The 24976-nt window shown below is 41.2% G+C and overlaps 1 protein-coding gene across 4 annotated transcripts in view; it reads left to right on the top strand.

The window, feature by feature from the left end:
• The window catches only part of TMEFF1 (transmembrane protein with EGF like and two follistatin like domains 1), a 329513-nt gene extending 304594 nt beyond the window's left edge, over positions 1-24919 (top strand). For all 4 annotated transcript variants that reach the window (XM_073587846.1, XM_073587847.1, XM_073587848.1 and 1 more), the window contains exons 8-10: positions 2880-3003; positions 22248-22406; positions 23614-24919. In XM_073587846.1, the coding sequence (XP_073443947.1) occupies positions 2880-3003; positions 22248-22406; positions 23614-23698 (368 nt within the window). In that variant the 3' untranslated portion in view covers positions 23699-24919. The remainder of the gene's footprint in view (positions 1-2879; positions 3004-22247; positions 22407-23613) is intronic.
• Positions 24920-24976: the final 57 nt, after the last annotated feature.

Raw genomic sequence — 24976 nt, 5'->3', positions numbered from 1 at the left:
CTGGAATACTGAAGAGCAGAATAAAATACTGTGAGCTGAAAATGAACACCACTTCACAGGCTGCAGATATAGCCTTCTTACATGAAACATAATGGCAGATATAAACATGAAGCTGATAGTATACTTGTAGGAAAAAGATGTGGAACACATATCTAAAAGCTCACATATTGTTGATCTATTGCAGCTAAGCAAAAATTTACAAAACTGAACATTAGGTACTTAGTTCTGATCAGACTGTATGACGCCCACTGTGATGGCCATTGTTGTGGTGGTGTTGGTCCTGGCGTGGTGTGATCTAGAGCTGTGGGATCTTTACCTTGCAGCATGGGTGCTGTGGGACACCTGGGTCACTTTCGCTGTTGATCACTTCAAGGCTAGGCATTCACTAAGAGTTTCGCTGTGACGTGGATGTGGGCTTCATGCAGTCTGATCACAGTGTTAACCAAGAATCTTGTGTTCAGTTCTGCAATTTTTTCTTACCCATGTGGTGGGGGCCCAGATTGGGGGGTGGTCCACTGCTTACCGCACACAGATGACACAGACGAGACGGAGGCAGATTTTCGGGTACAACAGATCCGAGTTTATTGGCCGTCCTCCTGACGACCGTAGCCATACACCGCAGCACCTTCACAGCTCTCCATATTCAGGCCCCGGTACCTGCACCTTTCTTCTGTCGTAGTGACATTCCTCGCGGCTCTTTTGTTGGGCTGCCCTAGGCCTATCTACCGCCAGCGCTTCACCAGTCCGAGGTCGTCGTCAATCTGGTACCCCCGGGGCCTCGTCTGTCCTGCGGTTCTTCATGTCGGGGCCACCCCCCTGACTGTTTCTTCCTATCAGTCCCCTGGTCAAGCTCTCCACCATTGTCCGTTCTCCTTACTGATTCTTCTCCTCCTGAGCTCCTCCCGGGACTGGAACCATCTGGAACCCTGTCCTGTCCTATTTATCCCCCTGCTCGGGAATTTCCCTCCTGGGTTCCTACCTCCCCGCCCCTCTAAGCAGTTTCTAAAGCCATAAGCTACGGTCAAGTCCTGAACTACGCTCCCCCCTGCCATCTTGTGGTCAAACTTAGGTACTGCACTCCTATTCCATTTTCCCTAGCTGTTTCCCTTCTGTCATTACAAACATCCGTCTACAGTGCAGAAACCATCCCGTCCCCCTACAGACAAGTTCATCCATCAGGTCACCTTCCCTACACCCACCATAGATTTATATATGAGTTTTGGATGTGCAGTCCATGTTTTTTTCTACCGCCAGAACTAGAAGCCAATTGTGCTTGAAGATTTTAGTTTGATTTACTTTAGCAGATTTTAAAAATTAGGCACTGATTCATTATTATGTTTGTACCTTTTATGGCTTTTGGTGATTTTAGCCCTCATTTTACTTAGACTCATTTATTTTGTGCTCCACTCTTAATGAGGTGCGTGCATGAATAAGATGCTCCAAATTCTTTAAAGGCGCAAGCCAGTTAATTAATTTGGCACGTCTTCTCAGGGGTGTGCAACTCTGTGCGCCTCGTCCGAATCGTTACTCTAATCAGAGAGGGTAATAATATTCTGGCTTAAGGAATGCCGCTACTTTTCATGAATTTGATTAGGCTCCTCCCCAGCTTTACCTTTGTGACTGTATGGCAGATTTTAAAAAATTTTTGGAGCGATTGGAATAAAATAAATGCAAAAATTGTTCACTTTTGCCCTGGTGACATATGTTCTTCTCTGATGAATGAATTTATGGTAAGAAACTTTGTAAATACAAAATAAACACTGAGCTACAATAAACTTCTATTTCTCCACAAGGGTATAACACCGAAACATCTTCATTAGGAATTAACAAAGTTTAGTACAGATACATTGCTTTGCTCTGGATTAAATAAGAACTGGCCTCCATATTGAAAAGTATTGATCTATATAACATAAAGTCACATGAGATTGCAAGAGAAGAAGAGAATGAAAAAGGGAGAAATAGTGGGTTACAAAAGCAAATTAGGGATAAAACCTTTTCTGTTTTTGTGTCTGAAGTGGTCAGAGTAACATTTTGTCTTCTAGTTTAAAGAGGTGCTCCCGTGAACTTTTCTTTAACTGTTCTTTAAATCTGTGTATATGTAGTGTAGAGTGAGTGTATTACCTACAGCCTTCTTCTCCGGGATGCAGCACCGTTCTGCTCCTCTTCTCGATGACGTCATCACTCTTCAGATTTTCCTAATCACTATGCCTAATGCGGGAGCTGGAAGTCTCTTTTCCATTTTAAGCCTATGGAGCCCCATTCTGAGGTTCATTCTGACGCTCCATAGACTTACATTGTAAACCCCACTCCTGGGTCATGTAAAGCGCAATGTGACCAGAAGAGTCTGAAGAGCGGTGACTTCACTCAGAAAAGGAGCTGAACTTTGGTGGATACTGGAGATGACAGCCATAGGTGAGAATATTAACACACACAGCACACTACACACATATGCACATACACAGGGTTCATGGAAAAAAGTTAATAGGTTTCTTTAATCAAAAACAGTATTCCGTGTTCTACCCTTTAGCAAAGTTTACAATATCCACTGCATTTTTACTCAGAAGTCCCCATTATATGGCCATTTTCCTCCATACAGCTGTGCACATACATATAGGTAATATCTTTCCTATCACTGTTGCTTCCTCAATTCTGCCCCGCAATCTCTCATTCCTTGTATATCTATAGAGTGGCAGAATTTGGAGCTTTACATTGGGAAATCCTTCTGAATTTGTTTGTTGGAATCATGAAACTCCATGTGACCAGACCCTAAGAAAGCTTTATTTTTCTACCTTCGCACACTGAGATGTGTGTGTTACAACAAACTGTTAATGTAATGATTTTTATATACAGTAACATTTGGAACGTTATTTTCTTGTTAGACTCCAGTGATCAAAGGGAAGATGACTATACGGGCAATTATATGCCATGTTCGGAAAACTATAATGGATATTGTGTGCATGGAACGTGCGAATTAAGCTACCCAACACAGAAAGCATCATGCCGGTGAGTAAAAATAATTCATAGGTAGAATAGGATTTTCATTTATATTGATACTAGATATCTCCTCTGCTCTAATGTTGTTGTGTGTTTTCACAAAGTGTTTGTATGTGCGTGGTGGATAGATGGGGTCCCACAGGGTCAACACCTGCCTTCCGTGTGTGTGTATATACAGTCATATGTTAAAGTTTGGGCACCCCTATTAATGTTAACCTTTTTTCTTTATAACAATTTTGGTTTTTGCAACAGCTATTTCAGTTTTCTATATCTAATAACTGATGGACTCCATTATATTTCTGGATTCAAATGAGGTTTATTGTACTAACAGAAAATGTGCAATCTGCATTTAAACAAAATTTGACCGGTGCAAAAGTATGGGCACCTCAACATAAAACTGACATTAATATTTTGTAATCCTCCTTTTGCAAAAATAACAGCCTCTAGTCGCTTCCTGTAGCTATTAATGTGTTCCTGGATGAAGGTATTTGTGACCATTCCTGTTTACAAAACAATTCCAGTTCAGTTAAGTTTGATGGTCGCCGAGCATGGACAGCCCGCTTCAAATCATCCCACAGATGTTCAATGATATTCAGGTCTGGGGACTGGAATGGCCATTCCAGAACATTGTAATTGTTCCTCTGCATGAATGCCTGAATAGATTTGGAGCGGTGTTTTGGATCATTGTCTTGCTGAAATATCCATCCCCTGCGTAACTTCAACTTCGTCACTGATTCTTGCACATTATTGTCAAGAATCTGCTGATACTGAGTTGAATCCATGCGACCCTCAACTTTAACAAGATTCCCGGTGCCGGCATTGGCCACACAGCCCCAAAGCATGATGGAACCTCCACCAATTTTTACTGTGGGTAGCAAGTGTTTTTCTTGGAATGCTGTGTTTTTTAGCCTCCATGCATAACGCCTTTTTGTATGACCAAACAACTCAATCTTTGTTTCATCAGTCCACAGGACCTTCTTCCAAAATGTAACTGGCTTGTCCAAATGTGCTTTTGCATACCTCAGGCGACTCTGTTTGTGGCGTGCTTGCAGAAACGGCTTCTTTCGCATCACTCTCCCATACAGCTTCTCCTTGTGCAAAGTGCGCTGTATTGTTGACCGATGCCCAGTGACACCATCTGCAGCAAGATGATGCTGCAGGTCTTTGGAGGTGGTCTGTGGATTGTCCTTGACTGTTCTCACCATTCTTCTTCTCTGCCTTTCTGATATTTTTCTTGGCCTGCCACTTCTGGGCTTAACAAGAACTGTACCTGTGTTCTTCCATTTCCTTACTATGTTCCTCACAGTGGAAACGGACAGGTTAAATCTCTGAGACAACTTTTTGTAACCTTCCCCTGAAAAGCTATGTTGAATAATCTTTGTTTTCAGATCATTTGAGAGTTATTTTGAGGCGCCCATGATGCCACTCTTCATAGGAGAATCAAATAAGAGAACTACTTGCAAGTGGCCACCTTTAACCCCTTCACCCCCAAGGGTGGTTTGCACGTTCATGACCGGGCCAATTTTTACAATTCTGACCACTGTACCTTTTTGAGGTCATAACTCTGGAACGCTTCCATGGATCCCGGTGATTCTGACATTGTTTTCTCGTGACATATTGTACTTCATGTTAGTGGTAAAATTTCATTCAAATAACTTGCGTTTATTTGTGAGAAAAACGGAAATTTGGCGAAAATTTTGAAAATTTCGCAATTTTCCAACTTTGAATTTTTATGCCCTTAAATCACAGAGATACGGCACACAAAAAACTTGATAACTAACATTTCCCACATGTTTACTTTACATCAGCACAATTTTGGAACCAAAATTTTTTTTTGTTAGGAAGTTATAAGGGTTAAAAGTTGACCAGCGATTTCTCATTTTTACAACACCATTTTATTTTTAGGACCACATCACATTTGAAGCCACTTTGAGGGGTCTATATGATAGAAAATACCCAAAAGTGACACCATTCTAAAAACTGCACCCCTTAAAGTGCTCAAAACCACATTCAAGAAGTTTATTAACCCTTTAGGTGCGTCACAGGAATATTTTTGAATATTTTAAAAAAAATTAACATCTAACTTTTTTTCATAAAAAAAATTGAACCTGAAGTATTTTTTTTATTTTACCAAGGGTAACAGGAGAAATTGGACTGCAAAAGTTATTGTGCAATTTGTCCTGAGTACGCAGATACCTGATATGTGGGGGGGAACCACTGTTTCGGTGCATGGCAGAGCTCAGAATGGAAGGAACGCCGTTTGACACTTTCAATGCAAAATTGGCTGGAATTCAGATTGGACGCCATGTCACGTTTGGAGAGTCCCTGATGTACCTAAACAGTGGAAACCCCCTACAAGTGACCCCATTTTGGAAACTAGACCCCCCAAGGAACTTATCTAGATACGTGGTGAGAACTTTGAACCCACAAGGGCTTTACAGAAGTTTATAACGTACAGCGGTACAATTAAAAAATCATATTTTTTCCACAAAAATGATCTTTTCACCCCAATTTTTATTTTCCCAAGGGTAACAGGACCCTAAAAGTTATTGTGCAATTTGTCCTGAGTACGCTGATACCCCACATGTGGGGGTAAACCACTATTTGGGCGCATGGCAGAGCTCGGAAGGGAAGCAGCGCCATTTGACGTTTTTGGCTGGAATTGAGATCGGACACCATGTCGCGTTTGGAAAACCCCTGATGTACCAAAACAGTGGAAACCCCCCACAAATGACACCATTTTGGAAACTAGACCCCCTAAGGAACTTATCTAGATGTGTGGTGAGCACTTTGACCCACCCAGTGCTTCACAGAAGTTTATAATGCCCGGGCGTGAAAATAAAAAATTCGTATTTTTTCCACAAACATGATCAATTAGTCCCCAATTTTTTCATTTTCCCAAGGGTAACAGGACAAATTGTACAACAACTTTTGGGGGTCCAATTTCTCCTGAGTACGCTGACACCCCATATGTGGGAGAAAACTACTGTATGGACACACGTCGGGGCTCGGAAGGGAAGCAGTGACGTTTTGGAATGCAGACTTTGATGGAATGGTCTGCGGGTGTCGTGCGTTTGGAGAGCCCCTGATGTACCTAAACTATTGAAACTCCCCACAAGTGACCCCATTTTGGACACTAGACCACCCACGGAACTTATCTAGATGTGTGGTGAGCACTTTGAACCCCCAAGTGCTTCACAGAAGTTTATAACACTCGGACGTGAAAATAAAAAAATCATTTTTTTCCACAAAAATTATATTTTTGCCCCCAATTTTTTATTTTCCTAAGGGTAACAGGAGAAATTGGACCCCAAAAATTGTTTTGCAATTTGTCCTGAGTAGGTTGATACCCTACATGTGGGGTAAAACACTGTTTGGGCGCATGGCAGAGCTTGGAAGGGAAGGAGCACCATTTGACTTTTTCAACTCAGAATTGGCTGGAATTGAGATCAGACGCCATGTTGCATTTGGAGAGCCCCTGATGTGCCCAAACAGTGGAAACCCCCCAATTATAACTCCAACCCTAACCCCAACACACCCCTAACCCTAATCTGAGCCCTAACCCTAGCCCTAACCCTAGCCCTAACCCTAACCCTAATGGGAAAATGGAGATAAATACTTTTTTTTTAAATTTTATTATTTTTCCCTAACTAAGGGGGTGATGACGGGGGGTTTGATTTACTATTTATGGCGGTTTTTATATTTGGCAGCTGTCGCACGCTAAAAGACGCTTTTTATTGTAAAAATAGTTTTTGCATCACCACATATTGAGAGCTATAATTTTTCCGTATTTTGACCCACCGAGTCATGTGAGGTCTTATTTTTTGCAGGACGAGTTGACGTTTTTATTGGTACCATTTTCGGGCACGTGACATTTTTTGATCGCTTTTTATTCCTATTTTTGGGACGCAGAATGAACAAAAACCAGCATTTCATGAATTTCTTTTGGGGGGGTGCGTTTACACCGTTCCGCGTGCGGTAAAATTGATAAAGCAGTTTTATTCTTCGGGTCAGTACGGTTACAGCGATACCTCACTTATGTCATTTTTTTATGTTTTTGTCGGTTTTATGCAATGAAAACTATTTTATATAAAAAATAATTATTTTTGCATCGCTTTATTCTGCGAGCTATAACTTTTTTATTTTTTCGCTGATGATGCTCTGTGGTGGCTCGTTTTTTGCGGGACAAGATGCCGTTTTCAGCGGTACCATGGATATTTATATGCGTCTTTTTGATCGCGCGTTATTACACTTTTTGTTTGGCGGTATGATAATAAATCATTATTTTTTGCTTCGTTTTTTATTTTTATTTTTTAAGGGGTTCGCTAAAGGGGTTAACTAATGGGACAGTTTTATAGGGCAGGTCATTACGGACGCGGTGATACCTAATATGTGTACTTTTATTGTTTTTTTTTTATTATTTCCAAAAAATATATTTATTGGGGGAATATTTTTTTTTTTTTCTAATTTGGCGATTTTTTTTTAAATTATTTTAACACTTTTTTTTATTTTTTTTTTACTTTATTAAATAGTCCCAGGTGGGACATCACTGTCCTGTGACAGATCGCTGATCTGTCACATCACAGATCACTGTGACAGATCAGCGATCTGACACAGGCACTGCTGCAGACTTCCTCATGCCTGCGCTTTGCAGGCACTGAGGAAGCCAGCTTCCTCAGGCCCCCGAAGGCCCCCGTCGCCATCTTGGATTCGGGGGCCTGGAGGAAAGGAGCCCCCCGCAGCAGCGCTGCACATGGCGCTGCCGTGGGGGGCTCAGGGAAGCACGGAGGGAGCCCCCTCCCTGCCGATGCTTCCCTTTAACCCCCGGTACACCGCGATCATGTTTGATCGCAGTGTGCAAGGGGTTAACGTGTCGGGGGCGGTCCGTGACCGCCCCTGACACATTGTGCCGGGTGTCAGCTGTGATAATCAGCTGACACCCGGCCGCGATCAGCGGCGCTCACCACGTGGGCGCCGCTGATCGCGCTAGACGTACTATCCCGTCCATGGGCATAGGGGCCCAGGTCCCATGGACGGGATAGTACGTCGGATGGCAGAAAGGGGTTAAATACCTTTTCTCATGATTTGATACACCTGGCTATGAAGTTCAAAGCTCAATGAGGTTACAAAACCAATTTAGTGCTTCAGGAAGTCAGTAAAAAGTAGTTAGGAGTGTTCAAATCAAGAAAATGATAAGGGTGCCCATACTTTTGCATCGGTCAAATTTTGTTTAAATGCAGATTGCACATTTTCTGTTAGTACAATAAACCTCATTTGAATCCAGAAATATAATGGAGTCCATCAGTTATTAGATATATGAAACTGAAATAGCTGTTGCAAAAACCAAAATTGTTATAAAGAAAAAAGGTTAACCTTAATAGGGGTGCCCAAACGTTAACATATGACTGTGTGTGTATGTATGTGTATGTGTATATATATATATATATATATATATATATATATATATATATAACATCAAATGTGACACAATTGCTTCAAGTCACAGTTTCATAAAAATGTATTGCATCTTTGTTTGGAACCAAGGAAACTGTATGTTTTTTGATAATTCAAGTTATTAAGTAGCAGACTACTGTCCAACTTGTAGTCCATTGGTGGGATTCCGAATGTCGGCTTACATCGTGTATGTTAATAGATCTTTAGTGGTATGTACATAAATCAGGATGATATTTCACTCCATCTACCCGTATAGAGTTACAGGCTGCTGTATGCATTCAAAAAGCCTATTTTTTTAGTCACAAATAAAATGAAAGCCAGCTCACCCACTGCATGTCCAGGAACCCCCTCTGATCCAGTTAGATGAATATCAGCAAATTAAAAACTATTTTCAAGCTTTATTAATCGTAAAATCCAGTTGGTATTCCATAATGAAAACGCTGACTCATTTATAATGGAATCTCTATCTTTAATCATGCCATAAAAATGATTAGGCCATGCGAGTTTCCTATTCCAACGCATCATTGTTTTAACAGCGGAACACTAACTAGTTTTAAAATGCATTGTTAAAGCTTGAAAAGAGTTTTTAACCTGCACACTGCATAAAGTTCTGTTTCTTGACATATAAAGACATATACAGTATACAAGGATGAATACTTTGCACACCTCAAGTAACCAAATTCAGTGCCAAAAAATGAGTGGCACAAACGCAAGCAGTGATAATCACCTATAAAATATATAGTATTTTTGCTGAGACCTGTAGTTATTCATCCTTGTGTGATTTATGTCTATGTATATAGGGGACTTATATACAGGCAGTTTGGGGCTGTATTTTATCACTTTACAGATGGTTATTTGAGCCTTTAATATACAGTGGGGCAAAAAAGTATTTAGTCAGTCAGCAATAGTGCAAGTTCCACCACTTAAAAAGATGAGAGGCGTCTGTAATTTACATCATAGGTAGACCTCAACTATGGGAGACAAACTGAGAACAAAAAATCCAGAAAATCACATTGTCTGTTTTTTTTTCATTTTATTTGCATATTATGGTGGAAAATAAGTATTTGGTCAGAAACAAGCAATCAAGATTTCTGGCTCTCACAGACCTGTAACTTCTTCTTTAAGAGTCTCCTCTTTCCTCCACTTATTACCTGTAGTAATGGCACCTGTTTAAACTTGTTATCAGTATAAAAAAACACCTGTGCACACCCTCAAACAGTCTGACTCCAAACTCCACTATGGTGAAGACCAAAGAGCTGTCAAAGGACACCAGAAACAAAATTGTAGCCCTGCACCAGGCTGGGAAGACTGAATCTGCAATAGCCAACCAGCTTGGAGTGAAGAAATCAACTGTGGGAGCAATAATTAGAAAATGGAAGACATACAAGACCACTGATAAACTTCCTCGATCTGGTGCTCCACGCAAAATCCCACCCCGTGGGGTCAGAATGATCACAAGAACGGTGAGCAAAAATCCCAGAACCACGCGGGGGGACCTAGTGAATGAACTGCAGAGAGCTGGGACCAATGTAACAAGACCTACCATAAGTAACACACTACGCCACCATGGACTCAGATCCTGCAGTGCCAGACGTGTCCCACTGCTTAAGCCTGTACATGTCCGGGCCCGTCTGAAGTTTGCTAGAAAGCATTTGGATGATCCAGAGGAGTTTTGGGAGAATGTCCTATGGTCTTATGAAACCAAACTGGAACTGTTTGGTAGAAACACAACTTGTCGTGTTTGGAGGAAAAAGAATACTGAGTTGCATCCATCAAACTCCATACCTACTGTAAAGCATGGTGGTGGAAACATCATGCTTTGGGGCTGTTTCTCTGCAAAGGGGCCAGGACGACTGATCCGGGTACATGAAAGAATGAATGGGGCCATGTATCGTGAGATTTTGAGTGCAAACCTCCTTCCATCAGCAAGGGCATTGAAGATGAAACGTGGCTGGGTCTTTCAACATGACAATGATCCAAAGCACACCGCCAGGGCAACGAAGGAGTGGCTTCGTAAGAAGCATTTCAAGGTCCTGGAGTGGCCTAGCCAGTCTCCAGATCCCAACCCTATAGAAAACCTTTGGAGGGAGTTGAAAGTCCGTGTTGCCAAGCGAAAAGCCAAAAACATCACTGCTCTAGAGGAGATCTGCATGGAGGAATGGGCCAACATACCAACAACAGTGTGTGGCAACCTTGTGAAGACTTACAGAAAACGTTTGACCTCTGTCATTGCCAACAAAGGATATATCACAAAGTATTGAGAAGAAATTTTGTTTCTGACCAAATACTTATTTTTCCACCATAATATGCAAATAAAATGAAAAAAAAACAGACAATGTGATTTTCTGGATTTTTTTTTCTCAGTTTGTCTCCCATAGTTGAGGTCTACCTATGATGTAAATTACAGACGCCTCTCATCTTTTTAAGTGGTGGAACTTGCACTATTGCTGACTGACTAAATACTTTTTTGCCCCACTGTATATATATGCCCGGTCTTGCTTGTTCTACATGAGGATATTATAAGGGATACAGCGTTTGATGTTTGCGTCTCATATTTATTTTTAACTGACTTTATATAGTTGAAATTGAGCTGATTTCTGTCTTTCTATGTATTATATCTCATATATTTGAGGTTTTCGACTTGTGATTATACGCCTCAATTTTTATTGTCATTAATTGTATTACATTTCATATATTTGAGGGTTTTCTATTTGTGATCATACGCCTCAATACTTATTGTCATCAAATTTTTACATTCGATTATGATATTAGGGCCATTGTTTCCAGCCTTCATATTTATAACATCTGTATATTTACATGTAACTACAAATGAGATTGCATTTGTCCACAAACCCATTGTTTTTGTATGGTATGCTATTTATTTAATCACAGGGCCATTTACTTACACATCCATTTGGAGTGTTTAGCCAAGGGGGTGTGGCTCTATTTTGAGTCTGGTTATATGTGTATGTCACATGGTTGACGAATTTTAAAGTTTCAAAATTTTGTACAGTATATCAGTCATTTGTGTCTTAATAAAGATTTATATGTTCTATTTTTTGCCAAATCCATTTTTGGGTGATCCCCTGTGTATGACCTATACTTTTCTTTCCTACTATATATAACACAGATGTAACATAAGGACAAAAAATGACAATACAGAAGAAAATCATCCTAAGTTTTCTGGATGTAAATCGGACTCATCTGAACTTGGACTTAAGGCCAAAGTGCAGAGAAGCAAATACATTTCTCTGTTTAGTTTCAGCAATGTGTAAAACAATAGAATCCCTTTTAAATATTTTGAATCACTTGAATATCATATCTAAGTTTACTTTTCCACACCAGTAACTGTAGTTCTAACACATTTTTCATTCTGTTTGTTGAGTTATTCTCAGACCCAAAGGATCCAATTCCTTCCTTTTGTTTTTTTTTCTTTTAATTTTGGCATGCATTTTTTATGGGGATAGGACAGATTCCAATGTTTCTTCTAAACCATCACGTCTCCTCTGAAGTCCTTCATTTACACATAGTATGGACACTCTGAGCTTCAGCCGTCTTCATGCACCAGTGCTTCCTCCACCTCGCTCCTTGCTCGGATGTCTAGTTCAGGTTTCATGGTTGTCAGGTTTTGATATCTGTACCTGCGACTATGGATTTTAAAAGAAATAATGTGCACTGGTTGCTTCTTTCTAAGTAAACACCTCTCACATCTTATTCGCTCAGAACAGTCCATCATTGTAAAGAAAAGCCGCATCAGGTTAGGAGCCAGGATTTATAGAGAGAAGTGCATTCATTTACTATGGTGAGGGATGGATAAAGAAAACATATAGAAAGGGCAAATTAGCTATTTGTACTAGTAAAATATGATGTTTTTTAATTTTAAAAATTGATCACCTGCATTTTATAACCCTAATATTAAATCTGTATTTTTGCCAGTATTAGTAGTAGTACATACACTCCCTGACAGAAGTTATGTCGCTTATCCATGTTATGGAAATAAAAGCTTATAACCTGACGTTAAATTCATCCATTGGTTGTATAAATTATTCTTTTGAAAGCTGAAACCCTCCGAAATGTGGTTTAGGTTAAGAAAATAAATTGGCATCAATGCAGAAATATTGACCATTTAATGGACACATAATGGTCAGATTTTGGCAAGACAAAAGTTTTGTCGGCCACAGAAAGTAATGTGATATTCAAACAAATAATTAACTTAAAATACAAATATATGTTGCCTGACATTGGTGGATGAAGTTGTGGTGTTATTAGAGTCATATTTAATATTTTGTGTGACTTCCATGAGCTTGAAGGACTGCATCCATGCGGTTCAACAATGATTCATACAATTTATTAATGAAGTCATCAGGAATGGCAAAGAATGCAATCTTACATGCCTTTCAGAGTTCATCTAGATTCTTTGGTTTTGTCTTCCAAGCTTCCTCTTTCATCCTACCCCAAACATAATGTTCAAGTCTGGTGACTGGGCTGGCCAGTCCTTGAGCATGTTGATCTTTTTGCCTGGAGGAACTTTGTTGTAGAGATAGATGTATGAGATGGAGCACCATCCTGCTGCAGAATTTGACCCCTTTTATGATTTGGAATATAAGAGGTAGCTAATACTTCTTGATATTTTAGGCTATTGATATTGCCTTCCACCTTGCAATTGTTTTGCACACCCCCATACTAAATGTAACCCCAGACCATGATCTTTCCACCACCAAATTTAACTTTTCTGGGTGTATTTTGGATCCTTATGGGCGCCAGTAGGTCTCCTGAAGAATTTGCAGTGGCTGTGGTGTAATTCTACTGAAGATTCATCAGAGAAATCCACCTTCTGCCACTTTTCCAGCGTCCATCTGTTTAGCAGGCTGTGGGACTTTGCAAATGCCACACGGTTTTTTATTTGCCTTTTGTTTAGTGCTGGCTTCTGGGCACTGATTCGACCATGGAGGCCATTTCGAGACAGAATCCTACAAACTGTTCTAGTTGACACAGGGACTTGAGGTGACCAGGCCTGTTGGAGCTCTGCTGCAGTGGAAGAGGGGCTTGCTTTGGATTTTCTAACCAACAAATGTTTCTCCTGAGCAGTTGTCTTGCGGGGTCTGCCGTACCTGGGCTTGTCAAACACATCTCCAGTCTCTTCGAATCTTTTTAAATTCTTTGTACTTGACGCTGAGACACATTAAAGGTGCCAGCCACCTCTGCAGTGGATCTGATCTTCAGCCTCTTGATAATCCAGGTTTTAGTCGCAGGGTGGATTTTTGGCATGTTGTCAGAGCTCAAGTTGCAGCTCAAGTGAAGGTCTGGGGTGCTGGGTTTCTTTTTATACACACCCACTAATTAACCGATCATTTACTGAGCACAGGTGAGGATATAAACTAGGATTGGGTGCATTATTTGACCAGGCGACAAAACTTTTGTCTTGCCAAAATCTGACCATTCTGTGTCCATTAAATGATCTATATTTCTGCATTGGTTCCAATTTATTTTCTTAACCTAAACCACATTTCGGAGGGTTTCAGCTTTCAAAAGAATAATTTATACATCCAATGGATGAATTTAACGTCAGTTTATAAGCTTTTATTTACATAACATGGATAAGCGACATAACTTCTGTCAGGGAGTGTATGCTCCAACTCGTTTAATTTGACATTAGTGAAGTTTAATAGTATACTTTGTAAAAGTATAAACCGTTTTTTCAAAAACACCAGACTTGCTAAAATTACAGGTATGGTTACTTTTAAAGTTTGGATTCCTGTCACTGTTCTCAGCCATCAAATCTGAGGATTGTAGTAAAAATGTTTGCAGTGAATATATTAGAAAGTTAAGTCATGTCTTGGATTTAGTTATTTAAGACCTCGTTATAAATTTTGTGAGATCCCCTCTAAGATGAAAATTGTAAACTGTTTTCTAGCATTAAAGCTGCTGACACATTTCCATTTTGCATCTCATGTAATCTCTTAATCTTATCGGCGAAAACTAGCACTGTATGATATTGTCATTTTAATATAAACCTCTAAAATAGATGTGTTTGAATGCCTTTAGCAGAAAAGATGCCTGCCAGCCGAAATAGCGCAGACCTGCTAAGTCTTAAATTTTATTTCTACTGGGTCTTTTATGATTAAGATGTAGAAAAATTACATTTAATACACAGATGAAATATCCAAATAAATATACGGTAATAGCGCTGGCAGTGGGCATCAATAATTCAGTGTATGCTGTTTCCAATAAACATACTCTTGAAATAAACATGAGCGTGAATCAGTCACGGTTTTTGTCCTTCACTTTAGTTTATTGGTTTACCTAAGAATCCTTTCATCTTAAGCTAAAGAAATAGTGTATATTAAATGGTAACATAAAATACATACTAGATGGATAGATAGATATCAGATAGATAGACAAATAGATAATAGACTGAGATAGACAGATACATAGATCAATAGATAGACAGATATAGATAGATATATAGATAATAGATAGATGATGGATATATATAGATTGATAGATGGATAGATATGAGATAGAGAGAGAGATGATAGATAATAGATGATAAATTAATAGCTAGACTGATATAGATAGATAGATAGATGATAGACAGACAGACACACAGACATAGATGGGATGGATGGAATGAGTATTTTACATATTGGGACATTAAAGGCGCTGCATGAAAATGAAGCCAGCAAAACACAAGTATATAGTGTGATGCAGGGGCAGACATACCGCCGATACAACCGGTGCAACTGCATCGGGGCCGAGAGGCAGAGGGGGTCCCTGCAGGCAGGAGCATACTGCCCATAGCGGCAGAGTATGCAGCCGCTATGGGGCCACTGAGTCAAGATTTCAGACAGGAGTGAGAGGGACTTGATGTCATGCAGCATCGGGCCTATCTCACTCACTCCCGTAATCATGCGACTACCCAGAGTCGGGGAGAGAGCTGCGCACAGAGTGCAGTTCAAAAAGGGGGCATGTAATGCAGGGAGAGATACTGGCCAGTGAATGCTTTTCCCAGACTGAGGAGAAAGCTCACTGACTGCCGTCTCTGTCCTCCTGCATGGCACATCCCAGTGGTGAGTACTCACCTACAGTCAGGGGCCCCAGGCCGCACAGCACACTTGGGACAACAGTGGAGGAAGAGCAGAACTTACAGGGGGTCTTCTGCTCCCTCCACTGTTCCATTCCCAGCAGCATCTCCTCATAGGTAAGCGGTCAGGGGAGGAGACTCTCTGCAAGAGGCAGCGCAGCAGCAGGGAGCTGATAGTAGTTCTCTCTGCTCTGTGTCCCCATCCCCCACAGTGGGTTCTGCAACCCTCTCCAGCTGATCTCTGCACAATGTGGCCGACCTCCTCCAGGGCTCATCTGAACACCTGATATCACAGATTAGTATGTGTGTGTATGTTTGTGTATGTTTCTATCTGTGTGTGTGTGTATCTGTGTATGTACTCTATGTACAGTATATGTGTGTGTTAATGGTATATTTATATTTCTGTGTGTGTATGCATGTACAGTATGTCTGTATGTATGGACAGTATGTGTCTGTATCTTTGTATGTACTGTATATTTGTATGTATATATGGTATACTGTATATGTATGTGTATTTATGTATATGTGTGTACGTTATGTGTATACTATGTGTATATAACTGTATGTGTGTATGTATATGCGTGTATGTATAGTATCTGTGTGTATGTATTCCCTCAGCTTGCTGTCTTCTGCAACATATTCAAATGGTACAACTTCCCACCTCTGATTGCTGTCTCATCTGCTGCAATAGACTCTAATGGTAAAAATTCCCACAGCTTGCTGTCTTCTGCAACATATTCAAATGGTACAACTTCCCACCTCTGATTGCTGTCTCATCTGCTGCAATAGACTCTAATGGTAAAAATTCCCTCTGCTTGCTGTCTTCTGCAACATATTCAAATGGTACAACTTCCCACCTCTGATTGCTGTCTCATCTGCTGCAATAGACTCTAATGGTAAAAATTCCCTCTGCTTGCTGTCTGCTGTGTCATCTGCTGCTTTACCATCTAGAAACATAGTTTAATGTGTCTGCTAATTCTTTGTTATAAATCATTTGGTGCATTGTACTTAAGATCTACACTGATCCCAGTCATGGAAATGCAACAGTGAGTTTTATCTGGTGGAGGTGTTAAAATAGATGTTGCCAGGCTGAATGTCTTTGATCATCCCAAAAAAACAAAACAAAAAACCCTGGTGTGCTGACCCCAGCTGCCAAATTATCCTCAACCAGTTCCCACAATCCATCTCTTCAGACCCTGCAGTCTGGACTATAAATTTAGAACCATCCATAGGGGTGCACGCATCACAGAAGCAAAGCGTCACGAAGATAAGCGTCGGGATACAGCAGTTATTACATGGCAGTTAGTCAGGACAGGAGTCAGGTAACCCTCACTCTGCTGTCCCTTTTAACCATGTGCTTTATTCCTATCCTCCTATGTTCTCTTGCAATCCACTTTCACCGACCAATCCCCCCTCCATCACGACTCATATACATCAGCTCCTCTCTCTTTGCTTCTCCCATGTACAGCTCCCATGCACTTCTCACCTTCTTAAAAAGCCTCAGCCCATCTTGCCCAAACACACTGCACATAAAATCTTCATACAATTCCAAAAACTACTTGCTCTTTATCTTCCTGCTCCTACTGATTTCAGGGGACATCTCCCCCAACCCCGGTCCACCATCCCCCAACCTCAACCCCTACCCTACCTCACATCGAAACCTTAATAATCTTACTAATATCACTTGCACTCCTTCATCTCCTTCTTTCAATTGTGCCCTTTGGAATCCACGGTCTGTATGCAACAAGCTTCCTTTCCTACACAATTACTTTCTGAAAAACTCTCTGAATTTGTTGGCCCTCACGGAAACCTGGATTCAGGATTCTGACACTGTCTCTCCTGCTGCCATTTCCCATGGTGGCTTACAATTCTCCCATTCCCCGAGACCGACAAATAGACCTGGTGGTGGAGTCGGCATACTCCTGTCCCCACAATGCACTTTCCAGGTCATCCCCTCAGTTCCATCACTCTCATTCCCTTCTTTTGAAGTCCACACCATCAGGCTCTTTCGTCCCCTCTCCCTCAGAGTAGCGGTCATATACCGGCCCCCAGGCTCACCCACCCACTTCCTGGACCATTTCTCTGCCTGGCTGCCGCACTTCAGGTCCTCAGAACTACCAACCCTCATCCTGGGAGACTTCAACATCCCCATTAACAGCCCCACTTCCACATCTGCATCCCAGCTTCTATCACTAACCACTTCTCTAGGCTTCTCTCAGCTCTCAACCTCTGAAACACACAAAGACGGTAACACCCTGGACCTGGTTTTCGCCCGGCTCTGCTCAATCTCCTACCTAGATAACTCACCGCTTCCCCTCTCTGACCACAACATTCTCTCCTTTACACTCACAAATCCTCGCTCACCCCAGCACCCTCCTACCTACCATTCAGTCAGAAATCTACAAGCCATTAACCCTCATACACTTTCAGACTCCCTACACTCATCATTGTCCCCAATCTCTTCTTTGTCCTGTCCTGATCTGGCTGTACATCACTTCAATGACACTCTTAGAAGCACCCTTGACCAAGTAGCTCCCCTCACCCTCAGAACCTCCAAACACAGAGTGAAACAGCCCTGGCTCACATCGCAAACCCGATTTCTCCAGCGATGCTCTAGGTGTGCTGAACGCTTATGGAGGAAAACACACACACCAGAAGACTTCATACACTTCAAATTTATGTTAAGGACATATAACTCTGCCCTTCACCTCGCCAAACAGACCTACTTCACCACCCTGATCTCCTCACTATCCAACAACCCCAAGAAACTTTTTGACACCTTTCACTCCCTCCTCAGGCCAAAAGCACAAGCCCCTATCACAGACATTTGCGCTGATGACCTGGCCTCCCACTTTATAGAGAAAATAGACAATATCCGTCAGGAAATCCGCTCCCAATCACCAAGTTCAGTGACTCCCATCCCTCCCTGCATTTCCCCTGGCTCACTCTCCACATTTGCTCCCATCACAGAAGAAGAAGTCTCCAGGCTCCTCTCCTCTTCTCGTCCAACTACATGCACAACCGACCCCATTCCCTCACATCTCCTCCAGTCTCTCTCCCCAGTCGTCACAACTCACCTAACTACAATCTTTAATCTCTCCCTCTCCTCTGGCATTTTCCCCTCCTCCTTCAAACACTCTATCATTACTCCATTACTAAAGAAACCCACCCTTGACCCATCCTGCACAAACAACTACAGACCAGTCTCCAATCTCCCCTTCATCTCTAAACTCTTGGAGCGCCTGATATACTCACGCCTTACCCGTTACCTCTCCACTCACTCCCTCCTAGACCCTTCACAGTCCGGTTTCCGCCCCCTACATTCGACAGAAACTGCACTCATCAAAGTGACCAATGACCTTCTGACAGCAAAACGTAATGGTGACCATTCTCTGCTCATTCTTCTCGACCTTTCTGCAGCTTTCGACACTGTTGACCATCCTCTCCTACTCTCTAGGCTCCAGTCACTAGGCATTAAGGACACTGCTCTTTCCTGGTTCTCCTCCTATCTTTCCGACCGCTCCTTCAGTGTTCTGTTTTCTGGCTCCACTTCATCTCCTCTTCCTCTCACTGTTGGGGTACCTCAGGGCTCAGTCCTTGGCCCCCTTCTCTTCTCTCTCTATACAGCCCCAATTGGACAGACCATCAGCAGATTTGGCTTTCAGTACCATCTTTATGCTGATGACACACAACTGTACACATCATCCCCTGACCTTACCTCCGCTGTACTACAGAACGCCACTGACTGTCTGTCTGCAGTCTCCAACATCATGTCTGCTCTCTATCTGAAACTCAACCTCTCCAAAACTGAACTTCTTCTGCTCCCACCATCTACTAACCTCCCTAAATCTGACATTTCCCTCTCTGTGGGTGGCACCATAATAACACCCCGACAGCAGGTGCGCTGTCTGGGTGTTATGTTCGACTCCGATCTCTCCTTCACCTCCCATATACAATCTCTTGCCCGCTCATGCTGCTTACACCTAAAGAACATCTCTAGAATTCGCCCTTTTCTCACCATGGAAACAACAAAAACTCTCACTGTCGCCCTGATCCACTCCCGCCTAGACTACTGTAATGCTCTATTAATTGGCCTCCCTCTCACTCGACTCTCCCCTCTCCAGTCTATCGTTAATGCAGCAGCCAGGGTTGTCCATCTGGCTAATCGTTTCTCAGACGCGTCCACTCTTCGCCAGTCGTTACACTGGCTGCCAATTCATTACAGGGTACAATTCAAAGTACTTGTTCTCACCCACAAAGCTCTCCACAGTGCGGCACCCCCTTACATCTCCTCCCTCATTTCTGTCTATCGGCCTAACCGACCGCTGCGCTCTGCAAATGACTTTCGACTAACCTCTGCCCTAATCCGTACCTCCCACTCCCGACTCCAAGACTTCTCCCGTGCTGCGCCAATCCTCTGGAATGCTCTACCCCAAAATATTAGGACCATCCACAATTTGCATAGTTTTAGGCGCTCGCTCAAAACACATTTGTTCAGAGCGGCCTATCACATTCAGTAATCAAAGTCATGTTTGTGTGTGTAGCCCATTCACTATCTCCATCTAACCCCCACCCCCTGAAGATGGCTGGACCGTCATAGTAAATACATCATTGTAAATACAAACCTGTGCTTTGTATCCCCCCCACCTCATTGTAGATTGTAAGCTCTCACGAGCAGGGTCGTCTTATTTCGCTTTAATTATTGTATTGTTAACGTTGTTACTTATGACTGTTGTGTTTGAAACTGTTCAACTGTAAAGCGCTGCGGAATATGTTGGCGCTATATAAATAAAGATTATTATTATTATTATTATGTACGGTATGTGTATGTATATGTATGTACAGTGTATATATGTATGGTATATGTGTGTATGTACGGTATGTGTATCTGTGTTTGCATGTACGGTATATGTACGTGTATCTGTGTATGTACGGTGTACGTATTATTTATTTATGTAGCACCATTAATTCCATGGTGCTGTACAAGAGACGGGGTTACATCAAAATACAAATATCACTTACAGTAAACAAACTAACAATGACATACTGGTACAGAAGGAAGAGGATCTTGCTCTTGCGGGCTTACATATTATAGGATAATGGGGAAGGAGACAGTAGGTCGGGGGTTGCAGTAGCTCCAATGTTGTTGAGGTGACCGCGTGGTCAGTACAGGTTGTAAGCTTTTTTGAAGAGGTGGGTTTTTAGGTTCCGTTTGAAGGATCCAAATGTGGTGGATAACAGGACATGTTGGGGCACAGAATTCCAGGGGATGGGGGATATTTGGGAGAAGTTTTGGAGGCGATTAGGTGAGGAGCAAATAAGCGTGGAGGAGAGAAGGAGGTCTTGCGAGGACCGGAGATTACGTGAGGGAAAATATTGAGAGATTAGTTCGGAAATATATGGAGGAGAAAGGTTATGAATGGCTTTGTAGGTCAGTGTTAGTATGTATGGTATGTGTGTCTATGTATGTATGGTATATGTGTGTGTATGTACTATGTATGTGTATCTGTGTGTATGTGTATGTGTGTTCTGTATAGGTATGTATGGTGTATGTGTGTATGTACGGTATATGTACAGTGCTGTGCAAATTAATTGGGACAAAGCATTTTTTTTAAGTAAAATTGTAAGTTGGTTACCAGTCAGTGATTCAAACCAGTTTTAACTGCTTTGAACAGGTGTGAGTGCCTGTTCAAAGCAGTTAAAACTGGTTTGAATCACTGACTGGTAACCAACTTACGATTTTACTTAAAAAAAATGCTTTGTCCCAATTAATTTGCACAGCATTGTATGTACTGTGTATGTGTCATCACTTTTGATTTGACCACAGGCCCTCCCCCCAGAGATTCTGACAACAGGGGTCTTCTGTCTCATCCTCTGCTCTATTCATTATCTATAGAGCTGCTGAGCAATGCGCTCGGCTATTACATCAGTTCTGTACACAATGAATAGAGTAGATAACAGATGGTTGGGCTCTGCTGGTTCCAGCAGTTATCACATAACCACGAGGCGGCACTTTGCACACTTGCTGTCATGTGCCAACTAGAGCGTCAGCCACGTCTGCAGTGTTTATTCACTTACATAGCTGACACTAGTCACCTGACTGCAAGTTTGACTGCGCTGGAGCCAGCAGAACTGAAAGCTAACAGAGATATATACAGTGCTGTGCAAATTAATTGGGACAATGTATTTTTTTAAGTAAAATCCTAAGTTGGTTACCAGTCAGTGATTCAAACCAGTTTTAACTGCTTTGAACAGTCACTCACACCTGTTCAAAGCAGTTAAAACTGGTTTGAATCACTGACTGGTAACCAACTTAGGATTTTACTTAAAAAAATACATTGTCCCAATTAATTTACACAGCACTGTATATTTAATACACACAGACATACAGTATATATATCTCCATCTCCGTGAAAAAATATAAATACATATATTTTTTAGAGGTGTGCGGGGCCCAAATAGCAATCACAGGGCCCCAAAGCAAAAGTTCTATGTACGTCCTTGATTGCAGGGCAGTAATAATGAGGGCAATCTGCCTTGTTTCTCAAATCCCAAGGCTCCAGGGTCCCCTTGCCAGATTGCCCTCATTATAAGCAGGGTATTGGGCAAGAAGGGGGCCGAGACACATTTCTTGCACAGGGGCCCCAAACTATTAATGTCTGTCCCTGGTGTGATGACACACTAAAGTGATTAATAATGCTTTTTTCTTCACCAGGTGTGACTCAGGATACACAGGTCAATATTGTGACAAGACAGATTTCAACATACTTTATGTGGTGCCAAGCAGGCAAAAGCTCACCCACGTCCTCATTGCAGCCATCATTGGAGCTGTACAGATCGCCATTATAGTTGCTATTGTTATGTGCATAACAAGGTACACATTTATGGTGTTTTTTACTAAATTTTTGGGTTTTACTGTGTATTTTTAGTCTAAATGAAGATGTTTTAGCCCTTATTTCAATTCTTCTGTATATGATTGTTCATAAAGCTACTGGACTTTTACACATGGAAGCATAAAATAGGGCTATCTTTGACAAAAATGTTAGTGGTTTTGTTAGGCTAGTGAATAGCCTTACGTAGGTGTGCCACATTCGTGAGTCATATTCTTTACTAAGTTACACACACGTTTAGATGGTAGAGTGTCTTTCCAGCAAGTATTGTACCCTCATATCCGCTGTTTGTGCTAGTTATGGTTGGTTTAGATCAAGTATCTCAAACTCAGCTATGTATATGGGTCGTGCATAGAAATAATTTGAATTTGACAGGCCTCATTTGTTGCATTATGAGATGATGTTTTCCGTTATACCATTTTTCTTTTTGACTTTTGAATAATTTTTTTAAACATTTTTATGTAGTAATGTTCTCATCCTGGTCCCCATCTTGTAGCATTGTCTCCATCCTGGTCTCAATTTTGTATTAATGTCCCCTATTCTTATCCCCATCTTGTAGTAATATCCCCATCATGGTCTCCATCTTGTAGTCATGTCCCATCCTGGTCCCCATCTTATAGTAATGACTCCCATCCCAGTCCCCATCTTGTAATAAAGTCCCCAATTATGCTGCTCTTCGCATACACATTAATAAAAAAATAAAGAAAAGTGTTCTTCTCACCTGTCCCTGCTCCCACGGTGAACCACATTCTCTTCTACTTCACAGCCGAGGCGGAGCACGGAAGTGACGCCATACGCTGCCCGCAACATGCACCATGCACGCCGACATCAGCTGCAATCCTCTGACTGGCCAGTGGCTAGCATTGTGGTGCAGACGGCTGATTTCTGTGCTGCGATACATTTCAGATGAATGTGTGTCCTAGTACGCATATTCAGCTGAAAAGAAACGGTGGCTGCCTACTGGAATAGGCTACAATTGTCGCTGGTGCTCACGGGCCACGTGTTTGGGACCTTTGGATTATATCAAGCAAACAGCCTAGGTGTAGAAAAGCTCTAGAGCTCCTTGTGCCGTGACACTTTGACAGATGTATGCACTGCTTTAACTATGTGATTGCTCAGCATTATGTACGTTACTTCTGAAGACTGTTTTTAATACAATAAAGTTACTTAAAAGACTATTTTCTCTTGCAGGAAATGTCCGAAAAACAACAGAGGACGTCGACAGAAGCAAAATCTTGGTCACTTCACTTCAGATGCTTCATCCCGGATGGTGTAGCCTCAGTGTTTTTTCTGTATTCTTCTTGTTTATTTTTTATACTTACATTGACCATGTGCTGTACATTTTTATTATATCTTTTTTTTAAAGAATGGAAATATTTATTTCAGAGGCCTTATTTTTGGACATTTTATAGTTTAGCTTTGTTGGTTGTCTGTTGTACTTGCAAAACATCAGCTCTGGCAGCAATGGACTGATACAGCTTTCATTATGTTTCTTGTTATTTTTTTGTTTTTGTATTCTTTTTCCAACAATTGCATTTTAGTATTTTTCTGTGTGTGCTTTCGCATGGTGGTTAATCACCTATATTTTGTTCTAACAGCATCTCAATTTTTAATAGCATTTGGGGTCCAGCCACAAATTGGGCAAAAATTTGTTAACTGAGTAAAGGTCAAAGGTCGATAAAGTATAATAAAAATTATTTCAGGCTACATTTTGTAAACTGATATGTGATACTTTAGTGTGAGAACAGACTGTGAATCGATCTGAACCTCCAATATCGTAAAAAAAAAAAAAAAATGGTGGATGATTGTTCACTACATCCCCAAGATTGGTTGCTCCTATGGAACACAGGCTCAGGCCTCCTGTGGTTGTAGATAATGAACAAACGTGAAAAATGTTAGAAATACCCTACAAACCAGGCATGAGCTAAAGGTAACAATGTTTACAGTTTTTTTTCTTACCAAGGCTTCATAGAAGACACTGTGTTTAATAGATATTTCAATGTTTTATAGAATTAGTTATGGACATTTTTTTTAAAACACTGGCTATCGCATGATATGTGAATTGTATTCTGTGAGTAGTGGTAACACGTTAAATATGTTCTATGGTTTCTAATCCTGAAATTAGGGGTCTGTCTTCAGGGGCCAGGGATTGCAGTAGGTGCATTGTTCTGTGGTGTCATTACCTGTAACTGTTTTGTATTCTCTTTTTATTTATTTTTGGTTGATTGTGTCTGTGACTATCTGTATTTTTTTACACCATTGAAATAAAACACAATAATTTGGCACCAAAAAATAGGCACCACACAAACAATCCCCATTGCTCCCATGCCATCACAGACCCTTGAAAAAGAACTCCTTCCTTTTTTTAATACAAAATATAGCATTTAATACTACTGGGAGAAAACATTTCCTTGGCTCTTACATTAAGGTCCGCACAATACTTTTGTTACATTTAGAAAAATGTTAAAATTCATGAAAAATAAAATTTGAAACTGTTGATCAGCATACATATGTTTATTTGAACACCATTACAAAAATAAAAGGCTGCTTTAAT

This window comes from Dendrobates tinctorius, unplaced genomic scaffold, assembly GCF_039654945.1.
Source record: "Dendrobates tinctorius isolate UK_male_01 unplaced genomic scaffold, ASM3965494v1 ptg000102l, whole genome shotgun sequence".
NCBI classification, from domain to species: Eukaryota; Metazoa; Chordata; class Amphibia; order Anura; family Dendrobatidae; genus Dendrobates; species Dendrobates tinctorius.
Note: the sequence above shows the minus strand (reverse complement) of the source record. Positions and strands in the feature narration are given on the sequence as shown.